Source organism: Chiroxiphia lanceolata, chromosome 6 (genome assembly GCF_009829145.1).
Source record: "Chiroxiphia lanceolata isolate bChiLan1 chromosome 6, bChiLan1.pri, whole genome shotgun sequence".
NCBI classification, from domain to species: Eukaryota; Metazoa; Chordata; class Aves; order Passeriformes; family Pipridae; genus Chiroxiphia; species Chiroxiphia lanceolata.
In genome coordinates, this window is record NC_045642.1 from 39,978,733 (window position 1) to 40,006,219 (window position 27,487).

At 42.4% G+C, this 27,487-nt stretch overlaps 2 protein-coding genes across 2 annotated transcripts in view; one reads left to right on the forward strand and one right to left on the reverse strand.

Moving 5' to 3' along the window:
- The first annotated feature begins 2,843 nt into the window (after positions 1–2,843).
- PAX9 (paired box 9) lies at positions 2,844–21,869 on the forward strand. The gene is made up of 4 exons (XM_032691117.1): positions 2,844–2,917; positions 3,811–4,437; positions 6,792–6,931; positions 21,615–21,869. The coding sequence occupies exons 1-4, from the start codon at positions 2,914–2,916 to the stop codon at positions 21,867–21,869; spliced, it is 1,026 nt and encodes a 341-aa protein (XP_032547008.1). The 5' UTR covers positions 2,844–2,913.
- Positions 21,870–27,036: 5,167 nt separating this feature from the next.
- SLC25A21 (solute carrier family 25 member 21) overlaps positions 27,037–27,487 on the reverse strand; it is a 244,173-nt gene continuing 243,722 nt past the window's right edge. Inside the window, 1 exon segment of the mRNA XM_032689906.1 lies at positions 27,037–27,188. Within this exon segment, the coding sequence (XP_032545797.1) occupies positions 27,118–27,188 (71 nt within the window). The 3' untranslated portion in view covers positions 27,037–27,117.

The window sequence follows — 27,487 nt, forward strand, 5'->3', positions numbered from 1 at the left end:
TCAACAGGCTGTTGTATGTTAAAATGTTTTCATATTCCTCTCGGCTCCCCCTGCCCTCTACCGACTCACTGTAGATGTGACCTTTGGTATTTCAGCCCACACTCAGCAGTTGAATGGAAACAAGTTGAGCACGTTCACTTCTGATAAACATTATCCTTAAACCACTGGAGACCCGAGCAGAGTAAACGAGCTTTTCCGACAGGACCACATCAGGAACACACATTGAAAAAGGGGAAGAAACCAAATATCCAGAAGATCAGAGGCGGGCTCCAGGGTGGAGGGGTGGGAGAGGAAAGGAGGGGGAACAGACAGGTTGGAGGACACGGCGGAGGGGGGAGAAAAGGACACAACTGGGAACACAATAGGCATAGATGGGAAGAGAAGCTGCCCGGGCAGCGTGGGAGAGCAGCGCAGGGTCACGCCCGAGCATCCCAGCAACCCCGAGAGAGCTTTACGAGTGTCAAGCGGGTCCAGGAGCGACGGAGTCGGACTTACACTATCCGCGCGTCCGGAGACGGCCCCCGGACACGCCGCTCGACTGCACAGGAGCGACGGGAGTCCCGCGTGTGCAGGGCGGCCGGGACGGCGGGCAAAGCATGCAGGGCAGAGCGGGCGGCGGGCAACCCAGGCCCCGCCGGGCTTGGAAGGCACGCCTGCAGGGCAGGCAGCCTTGTCTGTGATCCCGACAAGAGGCTGTGCTTCGACAATAAATACGCTGTTAAAGAGGATCGGAAGTTTTACGGACGCGCACTCCCTTTCATTGTTTAAGTACATAAATAACTTAATTAAAGGCTGGATCCGAGTCCCACTAGTTCAATGCCTCCTGCCTTAAAAATAGCCAAAGGAGGTCATCTCACAACTCTGAAAGGAGTTATGGCTTCAGCAAATGCCTGCTAGTACCGCCTGCACAGAATGCCAGCGCTTTCGGACAGTGGCATCTGCGCGGGTATGAGGGGTGTCCGCTTTACCAGAGGTAATTTTATCTAGGTTGAGGAAACACCACAATTTACTGGTGTGATACTCTGGAAGGGCAACTCACGTTTCTGAAGAAAATACAAAACTGTAATAGAAAAGTTGCTGTTGTTGTGTAGATTTTTGTTTTGCTTTGTTTTTAAATCCGCGTGGAGAAAACAGAAGTCTCCAGCGATATTCCGATCAAACTAAGAGATACCTGCAAAAGAACCACGATTGTCTTCTTTTCACCACAAAATGTCTTCAACATGCCATCAAATTCTGGGAAATCTTCTGCAACATCCTATTTTTTCATAGTTAGGAATGCAATATATCATTGCGATATGTGCAGGTTCTGAAATCAAGCTCACTTATTTCTTTTCATAAAAATATCTTAGAACATTTCAATTAAAATATTGATACAACGCCTATACACACCAGCGACATAAATTTGGTGGTTTACTTGCTGATATTTTCCATCACCACCTTATTTCTTTTCAAGTTTTATTTAATGTAGAGAGCCTGTACTTTGAGACTCTATTAAAAAAACAAACAAACAAACAAAACAAAACCAAAAAAAACCCCAAACCAAACCAAAAAACCAAAAACAAAGCAGAAAAGACGATTCTCGGCAAAAAAGTACAGAAAAACATGACAAATTCTTAGCTGGAGCTGGGAAGCCCAAGATCTCTTTGTGCAACATAATGTAAGTGGGGCGTATGTAAGAGGCACACACACAAGCTGGGATCGCGTACACCTAGTGCCAAAGCAAACACTTCTTCCACATACACTCCGTGACCCACATATTCTTTATTTCCTGCCATCTTTGTCTGTTTTTCTTTTAATTGCTAATATATATAAGTGCCTTTGATAAAGTCGCAATCAGCTGTGAGGCGTTGACATCTTACGGTTAAGCGCAGTGCAATATTTACTGTGGGGATGAAAACAATACCGGGGCCGGTCTCCACTGGGCAGGGAGCACCAGACCCGTGTCGGTCTGCAGTGACTGGAGAGCACCAGCATCCTGGTATCGGGCACTACAAGACCCGTCCCGTCTCCTCCCACGGCAAAATAAAATACAGCTTGTCTCCCGACCGGTTTGTGATTTCCACAAAAAATTACTCAATTCTCATCCCTCACAGCCTTCTCGTACACCTCCCATGAAACATTCTTTAGCGAAAAGGTGGTTTATTATAACGAGGCTACCACAAACGAGAAAGAACTCTCCCGCGTCCGCAAATTCAACGCGGGGAAACCACGTGTGTGTCAAGACATCGCTCTGCTTCAGCCGGGGAAAGGGGGAACCTCTCTGTTAGTCACGAAGCCACCTCTCCAGCCGCTTACTCCGGGAGAAGGGCCAGAACAGCGGCGCAGCGGTCCGACGGCTGTCTGGCGCTGCGCTGCTCGCCGACCGTGCCCCGGCCCCGCGGAGCTGCCTGCCAACCCCCCTGGTCCCCGCTGGCCGAGCAGTGCCTTGCCCTGGTGCCAGCCCCCGTCAGCTCTGCCCGACGCCGGCGGCACTTCCCGCGCAACTCACCGCCGCAGGTGCGGAACCGCCGTCCCGGCGCGGCGGGCCCAGGTGCCGAGCGCCCTGCGCGGGAGCGGAAGGGCCGCCGCCGCGGCGCTGTCCGTCATCTCCCCTGGCCACTGGGAGGGCGGCTGAGCGGTGGGGCCGCCCCCGGGGGCGGGCTCGGAGGGGGCGGTGGGCCACGGGCCCGGCCCAAGCCGGTCCTGCCCACGCTGCCCTGAGGTTGAAATGCAGAAGTCAAGGCTCTCTCGTCGAGATGCAGATTTTCTTGTAGCCATTCCCCCCCACACCTTCACGCCCCTGCTTTCTCCTCGGCGGAGATCAGAGAGGCTCGGGGCCAGTGCAGCCGGGAGCGCAGGAGGCTGCGAGCCGGTGGCCGGGCATAGGGATTCGTTGGGATTTAGGGCCGCCCTCGAGGTGCCCCGCTCAGAGGAATGGGTAAGTGGCCGGGAGCCGCAGGAGGGTTCAAGTGCTGTCAAGAGAGGGGGAGCACCCATGCGTCGTCATCTGCCACCGCCGCGGCTCCCTTATTGACTTTGCTCGTGTTCCTACAAGTTGTAAGAGCACGTTGAGGGTCAGGGGCAGGGGAGAGAGAGAGCTAATGACTACTTGGTTTGTTATTAGTGTTATTAGGCGAGTGTGAGGCAGGATCGGAGCCGAGGGGATGGCTAGAGCCCGTGACACGTTGTATATTATTCCTGACACTGATCGTAGTAGTTAACATTTTAGCACGTTTGTTTTACAACCCGGTGTAATCGTGCTGTTAAGCGAGAGGCGCTAACAGCACCAGGAACAATCTTTAAAAAGTTAGTCGCGATTCAGAAGCACCGCGCTGCCCTCGTCTCTCCCAAGATGTAAAAGAATTTCCTCAACTACTTTTCCTTCCTCCCCCTCCCCCACGTCTTCGAAAATGTTTTTCTTTTCTTTCTGTTCTCTTCGCGTTCCTTTTTCCTGTGGTAATAAACCCGACTTTTCTATTGGGGCGATCTCGTTTTTCATCTCTGGAATGTGCTTTTTTTTTTTTTTTTTTTTTTTTAATATTCCTGATGATACAGTCCGGAGAGCTGCGAAATTTGTTGCCACGGATTTTCTTTCTTTTCTTCTTTTATTCTTTTTTCCTCACTTTTTCTTTTTTCTTTTTCTTTTTTTTTTTTCTCCCCTTGCATCTATTCCCTTCTCCTCCCCTTCAATTTCGGGGACATAAAGAAGCGTGCGTGGAGTGACCGGGGGGTCCCTGCCTATGATATCTGTCTGTGATGAGGAGCGGCTTAGACGCCCCCTTCTGAGCCATTCGCCATGTCCGACAGCTGTGTTTGTGCATTTGCTTGCAGAACCTGCCTTCGGGGAAGTCAACCAGCTCGGAGGGGTGTTTGTCAACGGGAGACCCCTGCCCAATGCCATCAGGTTGCGGATTGTGGAACTGGCACAACTGGGTATCAGACCGTGTGACATTAGCCGGCAGCTCCGCGTTTCCCACGGCTGTGTCAGCAAAATCCTAGCTCGCTACAACGAGACCGGCTCCATCCTACCGGGGGCTATCGGAGGCAGCAAGCCTCGGGTCACCACTCCCACGGTGGTAAAACATATCCGGACCTACAAACAAAGGGATCCGGGCATCTTCGCCTGGGAGATCCGGGATCGCCTGCTGGCCGATGGCGTATGTGACAAGTACAACGTGCCGTCGGTCAGCTCCATCAGCCGTATCCTCCGGAACAAAATCGGGAACCTCTCTCAGCAGAGTCACTACGAGTCCTACAAGCAGCACCAGCCGCCCCCACAGCCTGCTCTGCCCTACAACCACATCTACCCCTATCCCAGCCCCATCGCTGCTGCAGGAGCCAAGGTGTCCACCCCTCCCGGGGTTCCGGCGATCCCCAGCACCATGGCCATGCCCAGGACGTGGCCGTCCTCTCACTCAGTGACGGACATCCTGGGGATCCGGTCCATCACAGACCAAGGTGAGGAGGTGGGGGGGGACCTGGGGCCGCAGAGGCAGCCAGATAGGGCCGAAGCGTTTCCGTCCCCTGCTCCTGGGCTCCTTCCTCTCCGAGAGTCGGAAGGTTGTTATAGTTGTTTGATTCGGGAAACGTCTGGCGTTTTCCCCAGCACGGGCCGGCACTGAGCTTACTGGAGGATGTGTCTCGGAAGGTAGGCAGACCGAAGGTATTGCGATGGGCTGCAGGCGCACCAGCAACCGTCACCGCCGCCGCTCTGACCCGAGAAATGGTGACCCTGGCCGGAGAGAACGGCCCGGGTTGCTGCGGCACCAGGGAGCGCTCGGTCCGGTCGCGTCCTGGTCCTGATCAAGGCTCGCTGCCGCCCTCCAGTCACAGGCGCCGCCTTGGCGTTACCGAGAAGTCCGTTTTCTGTAGTTTTCGCAATCAGGCCAAATTTACTCCTGCAGGAAGTTCAAATGTCACCTAATTGCTTTCATTCTATGCTGTATTTTCCTCCGAAGCGGTGGTCCAGGAAAACCGAAGCCCCAAGATCTGTCTCTTTTACCCCTTTCACCTTCTTTCTGTTCCTTTGCCTGGAAACTGCGTCGCGTCTCCCGGCCTCTCCCTGTGCCTTGCTGCAAAGAAAGGGACGGTTTTTTCCATTTCGGTCTCTGCCAGTGAACTAACAGTGAAATTGGTTAAAACATCAGTCCAAAATAACCTTCGCCTATAGTCATCTCTGTGTCCCACTCTTCTTTCACAGTTAGTGGAGGGAGTAGGGCTGGGGGCTGTGATTTCTGTTTTCACTGCGTTTTGAACAGCAACAGTCCGATTCCAGCAACATTTCAAATGCAAAACAATCTTTTAGGCATTGCACAATAATTTTCTTTTTATTTCTTCAGAAAAGTAGTATTTTTCAAGCAATATACACACATAAGTATGTTTTATTTATATTCATACATACAAAAAATTATAAGTTTTGTCCTTTTTTGCCCTTCACAATATAAACTTTATCCTCAGACCACACTGGCACAAAAAATATGCGTGTTTCTGAATTGTCTTTAACAAATACACGCCTGGAAATCCCTGCTCTGTGCTGAGGCGAGGTAGTATTGGCAACGAACATTAAAAAGAATGAGAACATTCTTCTCTCATATGAGAAATGGAGGGGTTTTTTGTTTGTGGTTTGGTTTTTTTTGTTGTTGGTTTTTGTTTTTGTTTTTTTTTTTTAGTTAGTTCCTCTTTTATTAACACCACATTGGTAAGCAGGCTTCTGACTTTGCTGCTGGGTGCCTCGGTATCTGCCCCGTCTCCCTCGGCCCTCGCAGCGGCACACATCTTTCTGCAGTGTGAAATCTCCCCCCTCTCCTTCCCATCAGAGAGCCGGGGCTGCGGAATGGCCAGTGCCGCAGATGGGGGCTGTTCGCCCTTGATTTATAGGATAAACTGACCTTGCTGACACGGAAAGGAAGCCCCTATTCATGGGAAAGTGTGAGATCAGCAGAAAAGGGCACTCACTGAGAGAGCTCAATTTCTTAAGACAACTTCAGATTTGTGCCTTTCCTCAGCCCGGCGAGGGGCCGAGCGAGGTGGTGTCGAGGGAAAGCCTCCTCCCACGGCAGTTCCAATGCTGCCGAGCGCGGGGCTCGGGGGAGGGCTTCCCCCTCCCCCACCCCCGCGCCGGGCTTTACGGTGGGGCTCGGGGAATTCGTCCGCCTGCAAAACATCCCCGTATTCCCTTACCACGGCTAATGCTCGTGTAAAGAATAGGACTGTTATCTCCTTTCCCCCCTTCTTTCTTATCTTCCTCCTTTCATTTTCCCTTTTATTTAAAAAAATTATTTATTTAATCTATTTAATTTTGTGTTTTGCTTTCTTGGGGTTTTTATTTTAGTTGTGGTTTGTTTTTTTTTTTCCCTCCCCAAATTTGTTTTGAGCCCAGCTTATCTGCACCCGTCTCAGGACTTTTTCTAACAGGAGTATCGTTTGTCCTCTGACTCGCATACAAATACCCACGAGGCGAATGCCGTAAATCCTTCTTAGGAGATCCCGGGGGACAAGTGTCTGGCGGCAGCTCCGTCCTGCCAGTGTAGGAACGCGGGAATGAGGGACCCAGCCGGCTCTGGGCTCGACTGGTAATCGCTGCCACAGAGGGACCCGACTTCTTTCTGCCCACGGATCACCCTCTCCAGAGGCTCCCAGGAGACTCAGCGAGGTGTGGCGGGCAAGGGACCGGCTTCTCATTAGCTCTGCCCCGCAGACTGCGTCCCGTGGGGAGAGGGAACTGTCTCCATCCCGAGGCAAAACCATCTCCATCTCCCCATCCTGGCCTCTGCATCTAACTCTCTCTTCTCCCCCGCCTTGTTTTCCAGCAGTGAGCGACACTTCGCCTTACCCCAGCCCCAAGGTGGAGGAATGGAGCAGCCTGGGCCGAAACAGCTTCCACCCGCCGGCCCAGCACTCCGTGAACGGGTTGGAGAAGAGCTCCCTTGAGCAGGAGGCCAAGTACAGCCAGGTAAAGAGAGAGGGAGGGACGGGCGGTGATCCACAGGGCCCCTGAGCTCGGCCTCGGGCTGCCGCCCCGGTTTGGAGCCGGTGCCGGAATTCCCTCGGTTTTGGTTTGCAAAGACAGGCGACGTCGGGAAGAGCCTGGCTCTCTCCTCCGCTCCTCCCTCCGCTCCCTTCCTCCGCCCGGTGGCCGCGGCGCCCGGCAGCACCCAGCCGGCCTTTATCCCGGTCAGAGGCTCCCGGCGGGCGGAGGGCTGGCGGGGTGTCAGCTCTCCCGTCCCGGCCGCCCCGGGCTGCCCCCGCACAGCAGGCGATCGAGAACCGCCGCCACCGACCCCCGCACCGCCTGCCGGGGCTCTGCCCCCGCCTCGGCCGGGCCAGCGGGCACGTCCCGCAGTCGCCGCCGCTCTTAAAGCCGCGTGTTGCTCTGTCCTCAGCGTACTCTGTAGGCAGGGGAATAATTTGAAAATGAGGCGTAATTGCTTCCTACATTAAGTATTTTTAAACGCTTAAGTAGACGGCGAATTTCCTACGTTTTAATTATAACACAATATAACTGTTACTTAATAAATCTCTGTCTAAATCTTTGTATTTGCTAATCAAATCCCATGCCAGGAGAAAAGCTATAAAAGACTCAACTGTTACTCGTTGGGAAAGCACAGGTTTTGAAAACGTTATTTCTGTGCGATGGAAACGTCTCAAAACGTATCAGAAGTCTTTCAGACACATTGCCTTCCGGCCACTCAGTTGTTGCGCTTATAACCAAGTTGAGGAAAACCCACGGTCCCTGCTTAGCTTTTTGCCCATTCAAAGACTGAGGTTTTGGATATATTTTCCGAGTTCTGTGTCTGTTTTTAGATTCCATGTCAAGGAGACCTGTAGCTCGTATTTGGTGCTGAGAGTAGCTGAATCATACTCTTTCACGTTCAAGATGTGGATCGCGAACTGCGGGAATGCCTGCAAAGAGGTAGATTAGGCAGAGTGAGAAATGCTGTAGACCCCAAAAGCGAACAGCCGTTTTATGACACATAAACAATACACCACCCTTAATACTGTCCTGTTTGTTTTGTATTACATTTTTTTATTATCCCATTATTATTCTGTTAATTTCATATCATATCACAAATAATGCACATTGTAGTATAGTGGTGACTGTACGGTTAAAGATAGGATTAGAGTTAGATTTAGAGTTAATACTCCTTGTTGTACAATTTTCTTTAAAGATGAAAACAAGTGTTAGTAGTCTTACTAAAAATAATGGAAATAGCTTGTCACTATTCTGTAAGAACGGCTGTACTGAGACTTCATTGTCTGGGCCTTCTGCACACGATCCTGCTGAAATATTCGCAGGATCTTGCTCATAGGCTCTAAACTGTTGCCTCTGTTAGATCTCATTTACCTCAACAGATACGTTGAGGAACAATGTTATGTAAATCGGGTTATTTTCAATGCTGGTGTTGGAAACTATTTTTTACCTTTTCCTTTTTTTTTTTTTTTAATCTTTCAATATATACAATTTAACCTTCATAATATATCAGTGTTCTATTGTCAATACCAGTCTTACCTTAATGTTTTGTTCAACCTGAAAGATCATCTGATAAATGTAATTTAAACATACTTGCTATTTTAAAATGGAGCAAATTTCTATTAATAAAATGGAATTCATTTATCAAAATACATTGTCCAGAGAGTTTAAAAGGGCAGACAAGCCATATTCAGAACCCTGATCACTAAAAGAAGACACAGGAGATTCTCCCCAGCTCCTTCTCTGTAATAATATGTGTAAACATAATTTGGCTTTGGAAAGTTCTAATGTATAGATCAGTCTATTCATGTGATATTCAGACTTCCTTTCCAGAGAAGAAATTCAAATGTGTATTAATTGCTTTTTTTCTCACAAATTCCTACTACTTTAGAATGTATCCAGAAAAAAATAATTTCAAATAAGGATAGGACAATGTGACTTTTTTTTGCATTTTTGCCACATTCTTTTTGCCAAAATATTTGTTCCAGCCAATGCAAAGTGAGGTTTATGAATCAAATTCTTGCTGCACATAGCACTGACTTACTAGCTGTCCATCAGCCGAAGTGCAGTGAGTCTGGGGTGACTGTGACAGCAAAGACTCTGATGTCCTTGAATCTCTGCATGGTCTCCTGCAATGTGTACTGTTTTGGGTGTAAATGACTTAGCTGTGGGCAGGAGAGAACATCGGTTCATTTGTGTGAACCTAGCAAAGGGGTATCTGGAATGGTTGTACAAAAATGGGGAAACCTTAGCCATGATTTATATGCCGGAAGGACCACGGTGAAATAGGTTCTGTCTTTGTACTTCAGGGTAAATGCTATTTTCTTCATCTCCTTTGGGCAAAGCTCATTACAAAAGCTAGATCTTCAGGAGGTAGACATCAAATTTCCCCCAGAGAAGAGAAGTGACTGTTCTGTAATATTCCAGTTTTATGTCTATATTTCCAACATCAGAGGTGCCTGCAACAGTAGAGCAGCAGGGAATCAAGTGTGCATGTTTATCTTAGGCTTTCCAATTTCACAAAAGGAGCGGATAGAATTTGCTCTGAAGCACATTAACAACAGATTTTGTGTGAGTGATAGGTAATTCTGCTGTTTCCAACAAGTATTATCTACACATTTAAGCATCAGCAACATTCAAAGATTACCTGTCCATAGTTTGCAAATAGCTCCATAACTACTAGGTGAGTGAAAGACTTGTTCCTTAGTCACGGAGGATAGTATTTTGCTTCTCAAGAAATCCTCTGGAAAGTCGCTCTGCATGAGAAAGACTAGGAAAGTTGGGATCAAAGAACAAGGTCTTCTGTACTTAAAAAATGTATTTATTTTATCCCTTCTTTCAAATGATATACATCTGCTTTAAGACATGGGATTCTGTAGGTTTTTTTACGTAAAAGTCTTATTGACCTCCCAGACTTGTCAAGCGGCAGCCAAGGCTGACCTCTCCAATGGGTTCCTATGGCTACGTTTCAGTCCTTGCCCCAGAGATCAGTGGGAATGCACCCACAAAAAAGGCAGGAAGACTTCACATTTTTACCTCAACAATATGCAGTCACACTAGTTTAATGTGGAACTGAATCTCTGGATGTATAACATTTTTCACTTCAAGTATTATGAATTTCCTGGTGAATTTCCAAGGCTTTTGTTTGCAATGTTGTTCAGTATTTGGGTTTCAGGAGTTAAAAGCAGACTGATTCTGTACAAAAGATTTCCCAGGAAATCACAGAGGTGTCTTGTCAACTTTCTATTCAGTTTTAGTTACCTGATGTCCCAAGTTTTCATTTATACGTAAGCAATTGCATAATTTTCCTTGTGCATCGTAGTCACAAATTTGTCCTATAGCTTTGCAAACAGGGTGACTGTGAATCAGAGAAACTGAAAAGGAAAATAGATTTTTCTGAGAGCTTGGCAGTTTTGGGTCATACACATTTCATATGGAGCTCAGTTATATTGCAGTATTTATACAGAGAGGCACATTCGGTGTGGTGTTGAGCAGCTTCTACGCTATTGATACGATGGGTGAACATTCTGAGTATTTTTTGCATTTCACAGCTTATACTGAAAGCTGCATTAAGAAAAAAAATGCTGAGATGACTGCAACACAAACCCATTTGTAACCTGCATCTGAAATGAAAACACTTAATAAACATGTCTCATATTTAAAATGCAGTTTTCAGACATCTGATGTTTGTGACTTTCTGGACTAACATTATGGGTGTGCAAACAGAAAAAATTGTGGTCTGAATTTACACATGTATGAAAATGCAGAAGATCTGACGTATGTCTGTATGACTTGCTGAGAGGCAAATAGCTTGGAAATAATTTCTTTTTCAGAATTACTTTCTGTATGCATTGTGGGAAGCAGATGTGCACATTGCAAAGGGAGCTGATACTCATTAGTGGGAAAAAACTTGTAACTGGGGGGTCTAAGAGCAAGTGCTTATTGCAAGCTCACTCCTGGAAATGGTACGTTGTTCGTAGACCTGACTCCAAACCTATTGGAGCTACAGAAAACAATCCTGCTAATTCAGAGTGGCTTGTGAACACAGTTTGAGTGAAGTCTTCCTCTGGTATATTGGGCAAAACCCTAAGCAGCAACTACCTCATGTCTGTCTCAGCTGAACTTCATCAGCTGTTAGGGGCTTGACTTTTCAGCTTTGCTGGGATATCGCTCCCTGCCCTTTGGCTGTGTTCAGACTGGGGGTCATGAGCTCCACACGCTGTAAGCACGTAAAGGGAAGGCTCCATTCTAGGGCAAGTGATTGCAAATAATTATGGGTGCAATTCTGGACAGTTATTTGCACAGAAAATGTAGGCAATGAAGATGTTTAGTTGCTGATTTTGTTCATTTCTAGACGAACAATGAATTGTGTATTTGGTGGCCACGCATCTGTAATTGTATCTGCAGTGCTTAGTACTCACAGTATATGGTAACTTCTTTGGGAATAAGATGAAAATGTAACCTTAAATGTTATGGCCAATTACATGATCCTCCTACACAGGTTATTTATTGAAAATATTAATTAACAGATTACTTATTTGGCATCCTATATTCTAACTCAGTATCCAGGCAATTGGATTCCTGCCGTAAGTCTGTGCAAAATCTATCCATGATAGAAGTCTGGACCTACTGCTCCTCAGTCATACCCAGGCGGGAGGAGGGGGGTGAAGCTGTTAAGGACAGATGCTTATTTGCTTTCTTACCGTAGTAACTAGCAGCATTGTTAGCAGAATCTGGTGCAGGGGTTCAGACATTGGCTTGGAGACTGGTTCTGTGTCACTCTCACTAGGATCTCCAGACCAGACCTGTTATTAAAATATTGTCACTAAGGTGGCTTGCTCAAGGTCTAGGCATCCATATCATTGCATGTTGTGGGTGAGGAGGATGAGATGATCCCACTACATGCACCCGATTCCTTCCCAGGTGATCTGGATGGCACCCCATTCGAACCCCATTTGTGAGACCTGCCTCTTACTGGCCACCTGCTTCCACAGCCAAAACACAGTGCCCTGCCCACCAACCCACATGGCTTCAGGGCACTCCACCTGGATGAAACTAATAAAGAAAGTCAGAGAGGTGAGTGAATGGTACAATGACACTCAAATTGAACTCTGAGCACCCTCTGCTCAAAGGGCCCCAACCTACCAGGAGCTCTGCCACGATGAACAGGAGCAGGGTCTGTAAAGCGAGAGTGATGGTAGATACCTATCACAGCCAAGGAGCAGAGTGCCTGGAGCAGGCAGATTAGATCTTTATCTGTTCAGTCTTCTGGTTCTTGCAGTATATTGGCAAGTATATAGACTGTGTGATGCGTTTGAATTTGTCTGTTTTGGTAATTTTTCAGCTTTTAGGAATTGCCTACGTATCTACTCATAATGACCATAGGCATTCAATAATTGATGGGCTGTAATTTCACCTACCTTAGCTTACTAGCTTCCCAGTAACTGCCTCTGCAGTATCAGAGATTTGTTAGACGTAGGAGACTGGTGTTTTGGCTATCTCTGAACAGGACAAAATGGAGATTTTGCTAGGTTGACCCCATATTTTTCTAGCTTCTAGTCATTGAGGACCCCTTTGAAGCATCTGCAAGTCTCCTCTTCCAACCTCGATTTCATTTAAACAATGCCATATTGAAATTACAATACATTGTAATATAATATTAAGAAGATATTTTTCATAGAACCTTTCAATAATAACCTTCAATAATACATTATAGTGTTAACTAACAGAGTAGAAAGAACAAATGTTTATTCCTTCCAGTGTGTTTGTTGTTTAATGTCCATGTGTGCCTTGCCCAACTCCAGATTTGGCAAAAATACCAAAGCGGAATTATTGTGCAAATCTCTTCTAAAACTATGGGAATCTGTTCTTAATTCCCACTCAAAGGAGTTTGCTTATATGACATGATTTTTTTTTGTGCTTTCCTACTGTTCTCGTAAGAACAGGGAGATTTAAGTTGTATCTTTGTCATCAGAATCAAACTTTGTACTCATAGCATCCGTAATCTGTTTTCACTCCACTTTGAGATAGTCTGGTTGTGAGGTGTGTTAAACAGAACATACCCCAAGAACCAGCACCTTCACTGAAAAGGCAGTGACTTAAATCTATATCACCCTTCCTAACCTTGAGTATGAAAGGAAAGCAACCATTCAGTGAATGTAAAGACCCGTCACAATAATCTATGTTTGGAGACATTTCAGATGGACATATTAGTGTGTGCTTGGTGTACTGTATGTGGTAGATCTTACTTCACTGTGAAAGCTATCTAAACCCATCCTACTCCTGAAAAAGGATTGGAAACCTTTACTCATCTCTTTTCCCTTGGAATGTGCTTGGGCTTTACAACAACCTCTGTCTGCCTTGTATCCACCATGCCTTTTTGTCCTACCTCTCTTTTCCTCTGTTGTTTTTGTAGTAGATTCCTCAGTCTCAGAGAAGGAGTGGGGGTTCTTTGGGGTTTTGTTTGTTTGTTTGTTTCTTTCTTTCTTTCTTTGTTTTGGGTTTTTTGTTTCTTTTTATTTTCTTTTGTTTCTGCTGTAGTTTGTTTTGGAAAAGGCATAAAATGCCCCTGGCTCCTTTAGGAAAGGATTCGTGACGGTGTATAAATTTAAGTTACCATTACTATTTCCAAACCTGGGATTTTATTTCCCTGAAGAGGCTGAGATTTAAAACTTGATAAGAAAATATAATTAAGAGTGGTCTTGATGCATGTCCCAACTACAGTTAAAACACTGAATTGATATTATCTGATTTCTATGTCATTCAGTGCAGCTGGGAATGCCTATAAGTAAAGGAAACAACTTTAAATTAATAAAAAAGCATGTTAAACATGGGGAATGGGATCTGCTCATTATTAAAGGAATGAACTTTATTTTAGAAGGAAGTAGTGTGATTTTCTTATGCAGTACGTTGTTATACATTGAATTTAATAACAGGAGAAATAACTGTAAAGAAAAAGTCATCTTTTGAAGAGATACTGTATAAGATTGGGTAGCTAATAATGTGTGGAATCTTGGAGGACCTAGGCATGCAAATAGCTCTGTTTTAATTGTGACTTCAGCTAGAATACCAGCATTGCTTCCCACAACTTACAGTGAAAGAGAAATACTGTAATTATGCATTCTTGAAAGGTATCTCTTTTTTTTTCCAAAGCTTAGTCTTCTGGAAATCAATGCAGCTCAGCTGAGCAATACACCAACTCCAAGACCCTTGCCCATGTATTATTTTTAAAAGCTTCTCAATTCCAATGTATTATCACTGTTCATTCTTGAAAATAATGGCATATGTTTCTAAGTAATATCCTACCTACAAAATATTACCCCTTCTGTTGAAAATTTTTTGGCTGTCAAAATTATTTAATGGCAATGTCTTAAATTTTCAGAGTCTGTTTTATTCTCTGCTGCTTGCAGTGAAATTGTTAGAAAATCAAGGGGGACTATGTTCAATAAAATAAGTTCCTTCATCTAAAAATATGGGTATATAGTCTGAGATAAAAATATTTTTGGAAGAAACTTTTCCAGCACTATAAAAAGCAAACCTTGATTTGCAGGGTAAACTCTGACTGGGTTATTCACATACAACTAAGCAATTTAAAAAATATTTTAATAAATATTTTAATAAAATCTGTTATCATAAGCTGGGGAGATTTACTCAGTGCTCGCTTTTGTAATCCTTTTTCTTTAGGTAACTGACTTACCTGTATAGGCACATTAATTTTAGTGGAACATTGGGCTGAACAAGCGTTTGTAGAATCATGTAATTTTTCTCATTGATGCTGCAGCACTGAATTGCAGCTTCAGAATTTAGCTCTAATTTAGTTTACTACAATTTCTACAAAAATATTATTTAAGGTTATTAATTAAAAAACCTTTAAAAAAGCATAGGTGTATTGCTTAGATTGTTTGGTCATGCCATTTTCCTAAATGGCACTTCCATTACAGTCCTGCTGCTGCTGTTTTACTTGGAAAATTTGTTTACTCTTCCCTTGGGATCCCATATGTTGGTTTGATTTATAAATCATATTTAACCTCCAATTAAAGAGGGGGAATTAGCACGTTTGCTGCCTTGATGTTTGCAGTTTGTGTTTGACTGCTCCTAGTCTTGTTGCCATAACCTTTTTGACTGGTTATGTGCATGTCACTAAGAACATGAGATATCCTCTGGGTTTTTATGGTAATTTGCTCCTTTGATTGAAGGACTAGATATTCAGCTCTCTTCCCTGCTATGCTTTTTTGTTGGTGTGGGAAAAATGACTTCTGTGGCATCTACTTTGTGACTGTGTTTTCAGGACATTTAGAAAAGATTAATCATTTGCAGAAATTGTTTTAAGGTTTTCATTTTGAAAAACCAGCAGTGAGAGGGTGTCTGTCTCTCTGTGGAGCTGCAGTAGCATCCCTGCAGAGAAAGCTACTGCCAGCACTCCACTTTGCTGGGGAGCTGCAGCTCCCAATAAGGCAGCTGTGGTACCTCTGCAGATTTGTTTCACTTGCTCTCAGGGAAAAGCTCTGCGCTGGAGGATCAAGGCAATGTGCTGAGCTTGCTGATCCAAGGACAGGAAGGATTCATTCCACCCAAGTCAGTGTTAGAATTGAGAAATACATACAAAAGAGCAACCTTATTCACCAGAGGTGTGTTTCCTAAGCCATGACACAGACTGAACTTCTGCTGACTGCAGCAGGGGACTTTGGGCTGAGTCATTGTCCAGGCTCATTAGGGCTGGTGAATTAGGTAAATCGAGCTTTGAAGCCTATGCTATTTCTACAGAAACACTTTTCTTTTTTTCACATAGTTATTTAGAATACTTCTACCAAGCATGCACTCCTGGTCTATGCAATAAATAATCTATTTAATAAAATATTGTAACAATTATATTACAATGGACAAGTAATTGAAATAATTGTTAATAATAACTTTAAAATAAGAAGAAACATTTACATTCTTTTGGACACTCATTGAGTTAGACTATAAAACTGAGGTGGCATCCTCTCATGGCATCAAATCTGCTGTCTTTTGTATTCATGTAGATCTGAAATGAGATAATTTGCATTATTGCTGTTAATGATAGCTAACATAAATACAAGTCTGTGATTTTGAATGCTACAACTTTGCATCATTTTCTGAAACATTTAGAAGCCACATGGGAAGGGAACACAGGAGATGGTCTAATTTTGATACTGAGAGAACACATATCTAGCAAGAAAAAGTCAGAGAAGGACAAGTAACGAAGGGAATGAAACAAACAAAAATAATGTTAATTCATTACAATATAGAATCTGAATTTATACCATGATGACAGAAAGTGGAATCTAGCTTGTGTGTTTCTGTGGTTCTTCTGTGACCAAGCCAGAAAAAAACGAAGTACTTTGTCTCATGTGGATTCATTGGGAAGTTTGTCCAGAAGGTTTGTACCCTGTGTCTCCTTACCACGCAGGAGAAAGGACACTGAAGCTGTACAACTCATTATATAAGCATAACCTTCATAACAGAAATCAAGGTGTGTGTGCTGCTTACTTTGGGTTTGGGGAGGAACTGTTTGACTTTTAGGAGCCCGAACAGCTAATGGAAATCATTTGTTCCAAAGATGTTCCCACATGAGCTTGGTTCTAGACTTGTTTTTCATCCACCCACTCCCTCCGTGTCACAAATCCCAAACAGACTGAAAACATCTACAAAAAAAAAAAAAATGGTCTCTAGTTAGTATTGTATCTAAACTGACTAAAACTAAGGATTTCATCCATTAAAGCTACTGAACCAACTCCTTTACTGATGAAAATATGTGCAGTTTGCTTGTTTCAGCAGCATCATTTTATGTGACCTAAAGCAAGGTGCTATGTCCATCATGGTTTTCATTTCTGGTCTGCATATTCCTTTCACTGTCACTGGCATGTATCAGCAGCAACTCCTCAGAAAGGTACCAGACCCAACTCATGATCCTGACCCAACCACTGGTGTTTTACTGGTATCTTTGAGAGAATGTTTAACTAAGTTTGTGAATTGGTGGGAGGTCATGTGTTCTAGGTTTTGAACACAGCCCTAAAATTTGGAAATACTTATTCCATCAGTTGACTCAAAACATTGATAGAAGCAGCAATTCAGAGCAAGTGTTTCTCTCTGAATTTTGTGGAAGCCCCAGAGTAAGCACTTTCAGACAGGAACCCTTATCTCTTGCATAGCAGAGGTTCTTGTTCAGTTAGAGCTACATGTTTGTTTGTTTGCTTTGAAAAATTAGATTTCCCCTGAAAAGTGAAGGTTTAAATGAAAAAAGAAATATTTATAAAACTTAAAAACCAGGTTCAAGAACCTCTGCACTTAAAGCAAGTTCTATCGGTTTTAAAAATCCATAAATACCATGGGGTTCTTGCACTCCTAATTATGATTGTTTAGATTTTGGTGCTCATTTCCTCTGATTGAAATACTACAGGATGAATTATTCATCCAGTATATACAGGGTCATGGAACTTAATCCCCTCCATTTATTTTAAGTGAATGTCATGTTTGTGAAAAGTGCCAGATTGACAGACCAGATTCAACCCTTCTGATAACCTACACTTTGTATCTAAAGCTGTTTAGAAGTAAAAACTCTTGCAGTTAAAACTATTGGGTCAAATTCTTCACAGATGAAAGGGATGAAAATCAGAGTTTTTGTTTGTTTGTTTGGTGTTTGGGTTTTTTTGTTTTGTTTTGTTTTTTAATTGAGTAGCATAGTTTTAAATCACACAATATGAGGTTTTCTCTATCCCCTCAGCTTTTAATTTGGGTCAGAGGAGGCCTTTGACTGCTTTGTGGGTATGGCTCAAACCTCCTCTGAAGCAGAATCATGCTCTGTGCTGGGCCAGTTCCTACCCATCCCAGTGCCGCCTCCTTGGCTGAGAGCACCTCCTGGCATCCATAGAATCATGAGTTTGAATGGTAAAGCTTTGTAGCAGTGGAACAAAAATAAGAATGATTCACCAATTCAGTGAGGCAGCGACAACAGCTTTCCAGTGTTGTTGGCCTCTGACATGTTGCAACTGGTGGTCCCTACACAACTGCCTCCACATCCTACCCTCAGTAGCATTCTCACATTCTAAATAGATGCTATAAAACCAACTGTTATCACACTTGTATTTTGAATTAGTGTGTGTGTGTAAAAGAATTGTTCTGGCTGTTATAAATCAGGATAGGTATTGTTTTAAATTAAACTTTTACAAAAACTCACTAATCTTTAGTCAAGTCCCATATGTTTTATCAATATCCAAGCAGCACCTCCAGTATAATTCAATAAAAAACTTGGGCTTCTCCAATAATTATAGTTCAGAGACTTTTATTTTACTTTGTGCCACAAGGCCACGGAACATGTGCGATTGGATTAAATATTTATCAACAATGCCTGTTGATAAAATATTTATCAATAATGTCTGCATTACTGTGAGCTGTTCGGGAGCTCAGATTTGCCTCAAATCATGCAAAGTGATCCATTTCTGATTGCTGAGGAAGTCCTGGCAGCCTTGTCTGTAGGAGCTACAGGAGGCTGGGACAGGGGCTCGAACACTGGTGGACCAGCAAAGAGGTGCCTTGTCGGCACATTGCCTGGCACAGACTTTGTGTCCACTAGCACATAGCCAGACAGTGCCCCATTGTGAGGCTGGTCAGGGAACAGTCCAGGGACCCTGCCTGACAGGCTGTGTGGATAAGGCCACCCCAATTCTGGCAGAAGAGAGGTTAGCTATGGGGCTGGGTGTTGCATGGTGCTGCTCATCTTCAGGGCTGAAGACTTTGTCCTGGTCTGTTTTATTTACATGTACAGACAGAGTCATCACCTCCACGGATACTTTTTTTTTTCCTGGACACAGCATTGTATAAGGAGGAAGTAATTTCCTGAGTACCAAAATTTGCATTTCTCTATCCATATACTCTTAGCCTGTGGTGGTGGGATGGGGAGAGGTACTTGACAAAGTGATTACATCAAGTGGTATTTTGACTTAGCATAATGCAACACTGTGCACAGATTTGAAGGATGCACTTACAGTTATGTTCTTCCTCAAATGAGAGTCTGTTAGAACATTTGCCTTTTCTAAAGAGCAGCTCCAAGAGGAAGTGCCTAGAGGTTGGAGAGCATTCTACAGCATGGCAGTCTGTACAGCATATGGGAAACATTTTCTCTTCTCTGTGGCAGAGTTCTGGCTTTTCCCATCCTTTTCTGTGGTGGAGGGCAGTAACAACACAGGAGACTGGAGGTAAATGTGCATCCTTTGCAGTCTAGGAGGAATCCTTTCAAAAGCACAATCAAGGGTTCACGGGACATGACCACTCATAGTGAGGAATCCTACTTAAAATGGGGCTTCCAGACACAGCCTTGAGCCTACTGCTTGGTACCAGGCTCCTTGTCAGTGGGAAAGCCTGAGGAACAGGACAGTTTCTCAGAGTCCAAAAAGCCTCTTCTGAGTTTGCAAGGCTGGAGGTTTGTGCTGTCTGAATGGCTATGAGGCTTCAGGGACTTGCCCCATGTCTTTTCTCCTTCCAGTACCCACCCTTTCAGGGTTTCTGTACTTCTCCGTGCAGAATATGTTTGGTTGTGGCTCTTGATATCCCAGTGTTACAACCGGCTTTAGTGGCTCTATTGCCTCTGTGCAAAGCTTTTTGTTGGTGCTTGTAAAAAAAAACCAGAGAGGTGCTCATTCTTGTTTCGTGTTTACACATTGGAAGAGGCAACGAGCTTGGAGATCGGCAGCTTTTTAGGGCTGGTCACATTTTTTACTTTCCAGTGAATTCAATGAAATAATTTTCCATGTGATTCAAGAATTGTACTGATTTACAGTGCGATTATTTTCAGGTTTATATTAATTAGTATTGTTGCAAACCCTGATATTTAGAGCTGAGGCTAAAGCGTAATTCTGAGACACAGTAGGCTACATGTAATTAGAGTTGAAGGTCAGATGACATATTTGGATTTTCAAAAGGATAAGGCAAGTTCAGCTTCAGCAAAGTGTTTATGGATTTCGAATGACAATTATGTTGCTGCTGCAGCTCTATATTTTGTACTGATTAATATTCCTACTGGAGGCTTGTGGCTGGGATCCCATCACTGTTTCCTGCTGTTTTAGATTGCTGTACAGCAGAATTAGTGCTTGGTTTTCCATGTGACAATGAGAGGATAGTCCAGCCAGTGGAATTGGCAAAGTTCATTGATTACATTGAGTTACCTTACAAGGAAACTCATGACTCTGAAAACAGGCCGATGCCCTTTATGAAGGTACATACTGGAATTTTCAGGCAGGTGCAATCCAGACAGGAATTGAACAAGTGAAAGGTTAACACCACGTGAAGTTTTAGCAGATACAAAGGTCTGTTTAATTTCTTAACTCTGAACTATTCAGGTTAGGTCCACTTGTACCGGGTGATTAAAAATGGCAGATACTACAGGATTTGCTAACTCAATACCTCTTCTTTCATATTCAGACAGGAAACGTTTCCGAGAAAAAATGCCACCCCAAATCCTGAAACAAACACTAAACGCATTGAAACTTAAGCAAGATAAATGATCTTTGTTTGTACCTGTTGTGCTGAAGAAACATTTACAGGGTGTGAAATAAACCACCATACACTTTTTAGTTAAATAAAGAATCATTAATTGTGCAATCCTACTGTGGCTGACTGAAGGACTCTCCCTTCTCTATTTAAATAGAAACCCTTCTCCCCAGCCTAAGGGAGGACCTAGGAAAATAGCTTACAGGAAAGGACCCAGCCCCGCAACTGTCTTTTGCACAGAAGCCCTATTGAAACCAGGAGGAGCTATGAGCAAAGAACATTTCAAAGTTTTTATTCCAAGTACCTATAAAACACATTTTTAAGACATCATCAATAATAACACTACTATCATAGTTCTGCCTCATGCTCTGAACAAACAGCTAGCTACCCAAGAGTTTAAGATGTATCCACTTCCACCAGCTGCTGATTACCTCTTCACTCCAGGGAGTGCTGCTTTGGGATCTGTGCCTGCACCTGCCTGGGGCAGCTGAGGGCTGAACCCACCCTCTTTCAGTTCCAGGATGGATGAGGCACTAGGATGGGTTAGTTTCTTCTTCTGCTGGTATGTCTGTGGTCACTGCACACTCAGCTTAAACTGCCGCTGCACTATCCAACAGGGCCTGCGACAGTGGCCAAAATTACCTGCGCAAAATTTGGGAAAAGTTGGTAAATATTGTAGTACACCTACACTCATTGCAGTTTAAGTGGGACTCATTGCCAAGTGGATTAAGGTGCTTAGTGAGAGAGAGGGGAGAAACTCATCACAAATCCCTCCAGCAGTAACTCTCAAATATAATGATTAGATGCAACCATGGACTTTTAGGAGTCCGTGAACAACAGCTTGCAGGAAGATAGACAGGCATATAAGGGTCTCAGCAGTTCCTGTCCTGCTCTCGGTGTATGTTCCTTAAACATCTGCTGCTGGTCCTTGTCTGAGACAGGTTACTGGGAGCAGTGTGAAGTGCTGATTGCAGTGCTGTATCTGGTCTTAAAAGCAGAAGGGGCCACTGAGCCCCTGAAATTCAGGGGAATGGTTACAGGTTGCTCTTTGAGTGTCCCTACTCACCCTAGTTTTTGTACAAAGCCCCAGTAGCATCTGAGGGCAAATCTGATGTGTCTTACTCTCTCAGAAATGTTTTTCTCTTCTGTCTCCTTTCAGGCACCCAATGGCCTCCCAGCCGTCAGCAGTTTTGTGTCGGCACCAGCTATGCCTCCCTATGCCACACCAGCCCAAGTGTCACCTTACATGACGTACAGCGCCACTCCATCTAGCTATATGGCACCCCATGGCTGGCAGCACGCTGGAGGCACCCCGTTGTCCCCTCACAGTTGCGATATCCCTGCCTCGCTGGCATTCAAGGGCATGCAGACAGCCAGGGAGGGGACCCACTCTGTCACAGCCTCTGCTCTCTGATGCAGGAGTCCAGGACCACAACGAGCTTGCTGGCTTGTCATCCCCTGAGCCTAGCTCACAGACTGGTCTCTTTGTGCTGGTGATACCTGGCATTTCTCCTCATGACTTGTCTCCTGTAAGACTTTTGGGATAGCAAAAGCTGAAGACAACATCTGAAAGTGAGAGAAGTGTGGTGTTGCGCTCTTAAAGACCTTGTGTCCCTCAAAGGGCTCATGGAGCCTTGTCCCACTCTCTCCTGGTCAAACCACAGATATTTATTCTTAATCACCACAAACTTTCTAAATGTGCAATTGTTATTTAGATTTGTGTAAAAATCAATAAAGAAAAATCATCACAGAAAATTCTGCTATGCCTTGAATCAGCAAAGGTACCTAAATGGGAGGTGTTTGCTGACTGCCTAGAGAACAACCCCTTTGTTGATGAGATTATACAATGCACTGTTATTAAGAAGTCATTTTTGGTTGTTTTGTCGGGTTTTGGTAATCAAACATAGAACTAAGGCAGTAGGTGGCTCTCAGATTCTTCTGTCACGTCGCCATCATCAGGCAGTAGTAATAACTTTGTGATTTGTAAATATAGGCTTTTGACAGCATTTGTTTTCACCTTCCAGTACATTTCTCTTTCTCTCTGCCTCTCTCTTTTTCTCTTTCTCTTTCTCTCTTTCTTTCAGTTAAAAAGGTGATTTCTAGCTATTTTCTGTGTCTTTGCATGGTGAGATGATAGCCTCAGGTGATGAGGCTTAGGTAGGATTTTTTCATCATGTTTTTGTGCCTACAGTGGAGGCTTCAATGTCTCATGAAATAGTTCTCTCTTTTTCAGAAGATGCAAAGGCAGAAATCCAACTAAGTAACTCTCCACAGCTATACCCAGTCTCCCAACTTCACGGAACACCATATTCAGGTGAAGAGTACAAACAGAAATGTGTGGAAAATACCTGAGCAAAACTGAAGATCATAGAGAAAAATGCTGTTAGCATGCAACCTGTGCAAAGATGCGTACAAAGCCATGTTAGTCAACAAATCCACTGAGAAACCGAATTGTACTGTAATTCTCAGCTCACTTGTGTTCAGTGTTTTCGGCCCCAAGAATATACTGTAATTTTTTAAAGAGGAAGTTGTCTTTAATTTCTGCTTTAATGAATGTAAAATATGGCTCTTGGTAAAGTTTACATAGTTGTTCTGAAGCGTTTTTTTCCCTTATAGATATACTGGTGGTGGTGCTACAAACACAGATATTATTTAATATTAGCAAATTCTCTTTCTACATTTCTGTATCCAGTGGCAAGTACTCTGTGCCAGTTATGCTTTAAACTTTAATCTCAAGAGAGCAAACGTTCTTATCTTTGAAAATTTACTTGTTTTCCTTGGGCAATAATAAAGTTCTGACTATTATTATGCTTTCCCCATGCTGTAGGTATATTTAGAATATGAATGTGGAAAAAAAACCCTGGTGTGACATTTCATTCTTCACAGAATATTAATATATTGTGTATTTTTATAAATATTTTTCAATAACTTAAATTACACTAGACATAGTTAAAGCAAAGGAGAAAATATCATTCTTCATATATTGTTCTATCTGCAAACCACATTAAACCTTAATTCAGTGGGAAAGTAAAATACAGTCCCCTCTTAAAATGCAGTTCTCTCTTTGTGGATTTCCAGCTTTCATCACCAAGATAGCTGTGTGTAAATTTTCATAACAATCTTAGTAACCAGTACTTATGTCATACACAGTATGTCCACTAAAATATAGACAGACTCAGCTGGCTGCTGTCACCTTTGCTTTTTGCATTAAAAAAATAGTTAATGGAACTGCATTTCTATAAAGAACACAGGTATTGTATTCTGGCCCCAAGGAAAGAAAATCTGATCTTGGATGCTGATTCATGTTCTTCAGCCTCAAAGATATTCAACAGCTGTTTAGCTTTAATGAGATGCTGAAACCCTTGTTATTCAGTAGAACACTTTTTCAAGAATGTTTCTCTGAAATCACTAAAGGCAATGTGCACACAAGTGCATTTCCACTCTGCCACACGTGATGTGATGGATGTTATTCTGTCTTTATGCCATTATAACAGAAATAAGATGAGCCTTAACACCATGAGAAAGACATTGGTTTAATTCTAGACAAGCTCTTCACTAAAAATAAAACAGGGAAAAAAAGAAGATAAGAAAAAGATCATGAATAAATAAGTGATTAAGTTGGCAAGAGGATTTTAGCTTTCAACCTTGTTGTTTTACTGGATTATAGAATTATTGGGTAAGTCTTCCTATAGTTATCCATGCAAATCAAAAAAGGGACTTCAAAGGGAAAAAAAAAAACAAAGAAAAAGGAAGAGAAGCCTTCCATAGCACAGCTTTTTTAAACTTCAAGAATTCACAAGTCTGTAACAAAGTGTGCCTGCATTAAAAATTTTCCAAATTTTTCTGAGTAACATGAGGTCATTTCCAGAATAAAAGTTGTCTTTCCTGACATTCTCATGGGATATTAGTGTGTTTTGGGAGACAGAGAGACAGATCGTTAGCTTGTATGAGTTGTTTGCACTATCTTCTCTTCAGCTAAATCAGGATAATTTATACAGCAAGGACAGGACATGATGTTAATTATTCCTCACATGGGAATACACCATCATAAACAATTCTGTTTTGTGTTTGTTTAGGTACAGCTTTCTGCGCATCTGCCTGCTGTACATGACACCTTACCCCTGAATGGGAAGTCAGTGGGGCTGTGTGCAGAAAGTGTTGCTCAGAGTGAGCAAAAGTACCTGACCTTGGCTCTTTGTGAACTGCCTGTGACAGTTTATTTTTACGTGAATTTTCATAAATCTTTTAAAAAATGTAAACCTATGATGCAGAATACTTCTTTGCACAAGGACTTTTTTCCTTGCTTATACTCATGGGTAAACTGAAAACTGCAACATATCAGCTTACTAGCCACACAACTTTAAGCCACTTTACATTAAATGAAAGAGAAAAAGGGAGTTGTTTTTCAAAAAATAATAAACAAGGGTTAAATACTGTTGTCAAATACAAGGGTATAAATTTGGAGTGAACCCACAGAGGTCAATGGATGCATTCGGGAAATATGCAGTATATGTGGGTGCAGAATTTAAGTTTTTAATCTGAAAAGTCTACACTTCATTCCCAGAGTGTCAAATGTTTTCAAAGAAATCAGTGAAGCCTAATAATACTCCCTTCTATGACAGCCAAACTGTGTTTGCATGGTCCTTTGGTGTAGAACTGAATCACAGCCCATATTACACCAGGGGTAATGGGGGATTGGGCTGGCATGCTCATAGGTTAGTTTTCCAAGCCCATGCTGTTTTCTGTTTTCTAATCATTCTCATTTTATCAAAGATCAGGCTGAGCTATTAACTGAAAAAATCATGTTGGAAAGGATGTAAAACTGAAGGCTATATATGTATATACAGTATGTTTAAAGCATTTTATTTTTATATTTTGAATGCTCTAAATTAATAAAAGACAAATTATGAAGCATTTGGCTTTAGTTTTTGAAATTATCTTTGTAGTGTCTTCTCTTTGGCTGAATACTGCTAATGAAATGCAACAACAAGGAACATTTGCCTTAAAACCGTAAACCTTAACAGAGTTAATTTTATTGATTTTAGCTATGGAGTAGCATAGGTATGAGAAACCCCTGTTGCCAAATTCAGACAAAAAAGAGGTTTATTGAGCATGTCAATACAGGCATCCTTGAAAGTGCTGAAAATGCATTTCTATTTTTAGCTTTTTATTGCTTCTTTAATGCATTAAAAACCCTTGTGAGATGAGACTTTGCACATGAACTTTCATTTTCAAGTAACAATGTGGATAGATATTTCTTTAGCAGGTTTGTACCTCGTTAAGAGGAAGAGCAATTAAAATTAACAGTGTGAATGTAGCATGAGGAGTTACAGAAACTTTCAGCAATTGCAAGATATATACTCATTTGACAACAAACCAGGTTATATAATGGGAACACTTTTATAACAGAATAATGTGTAATTTTAAGTTATTGAAAGAGTTCTTTAAAAGAAATTGTAGAATGGCACAACTGCATGAACAGAAACCATATTTTCAGTCAGCATAACAGAATTTACTGTATTTTACAGAGATATTTATAATGTCTAGTAAGGACATGAGTACATATCTGAAATATTATTTTTATTATTATTATTTATTATGAATTTATTATTTATTATTATTATTTATTATAATGAAATATTATTATTATAGTGACTGGGAAAAGCAACAATTCTAGCATTTTTTTTATCTATGGAAAAGTACATTTCTTTGAGGTGCACAGCTAACTAATTACAACTACGTGTGTGTTATCAGTCGGGAAACTTTTTTCACCGCTCCCATGGTGGAAATGAAAGGCTAAAGGGGCAGCCAGGGTGCACTGAGCACTTTTATCACAGACCAGATCTTTTAGGAATAGTATATGAAGGTGGATAAAAAATTCACAGTAAAATTTCATATGTATGCCTGAAATTACTTTTTTCTGCTTATTTGTTTACTCATTTCTTCTATGAGTCCCATGTTGTTTTGCATTTTTTATGTAACTTGATTCAGACTAATTATTTTCAGTCTCTTCTGTGGCCTGAATGAGATTTCTACAATATAGGAACAAGTAGGATATTTAATGGTATGTGTATTTTTAAGGTTGTGGCTGTTCTTTTCCTATCTGAACTCCCAACAACTTAAAAAGTTCTTCTATGACTGCTGAAATCACACTGGGCTGAACTGAAACTGGACCCAAGATTTCTCAAGAGCTGCGGAGTATGGGTCATGTTCTTAATGTGGAGTTAATGGAGCTGTCAGTTTATACTAGCTTAGTATTTGGTCCCCCAGGATTATTCATTTTTTTTTCCTGAAAATCTCCTGAACGTTATTATCTTGCTATTTCAGTTGAAACTTTAAAAAAAAGTGTATAGCTACATAGGATGATTCTCAGTCAAGAATTCCTTTAAAAACTAACTTTTCCCTATGTCTCCTTTATGTTTTCTCTTGATCCAGCAAAACGATTACAAATATCAACCATGCTATTTAGTTATGCACTTACAGAAAAGTGTGTGTTTAAATTTTTTCTTGGATCATGGCCTGAAGACCAACTTTGCTTTGAACTTGTTAACATCAGTGCAATCTGAGGGCATTCAACACCATAAAGGATAAGAATAACTTTTACTTTATTGAATTGTATTTTAGAATGCATATAATTTTAAAAAGTACATTTTTCAGAAGTGCTACTTGTGACTAACTGTGTCCTGAAGCCATGCATAAACGTATTCGTAAATCAAAAGCATCACTGCACCACCTGGAAGAAAAGATAATATTTTACTACACAGAAAATTCAGTATTTTCAAGATTTTATAGAGCATTTGTAGTGTGTAATATAAACCAGGATATGACAAAGCTTTATTTGCAAAAGAGATAATTCTACTAAATCCCTAGTACATTAAAAAGTCACCAATTCTTAAACCATACCAATTTTACTTAATATTAGACCAAAAAGTTGATGTAAATAATTTTATATTAAATCAAATTCACTCTCTGTGTGATTTTTCCTAACACTTTTCTTTGTTCTTCTACAGGTGAAACTATTAATCTGAACAT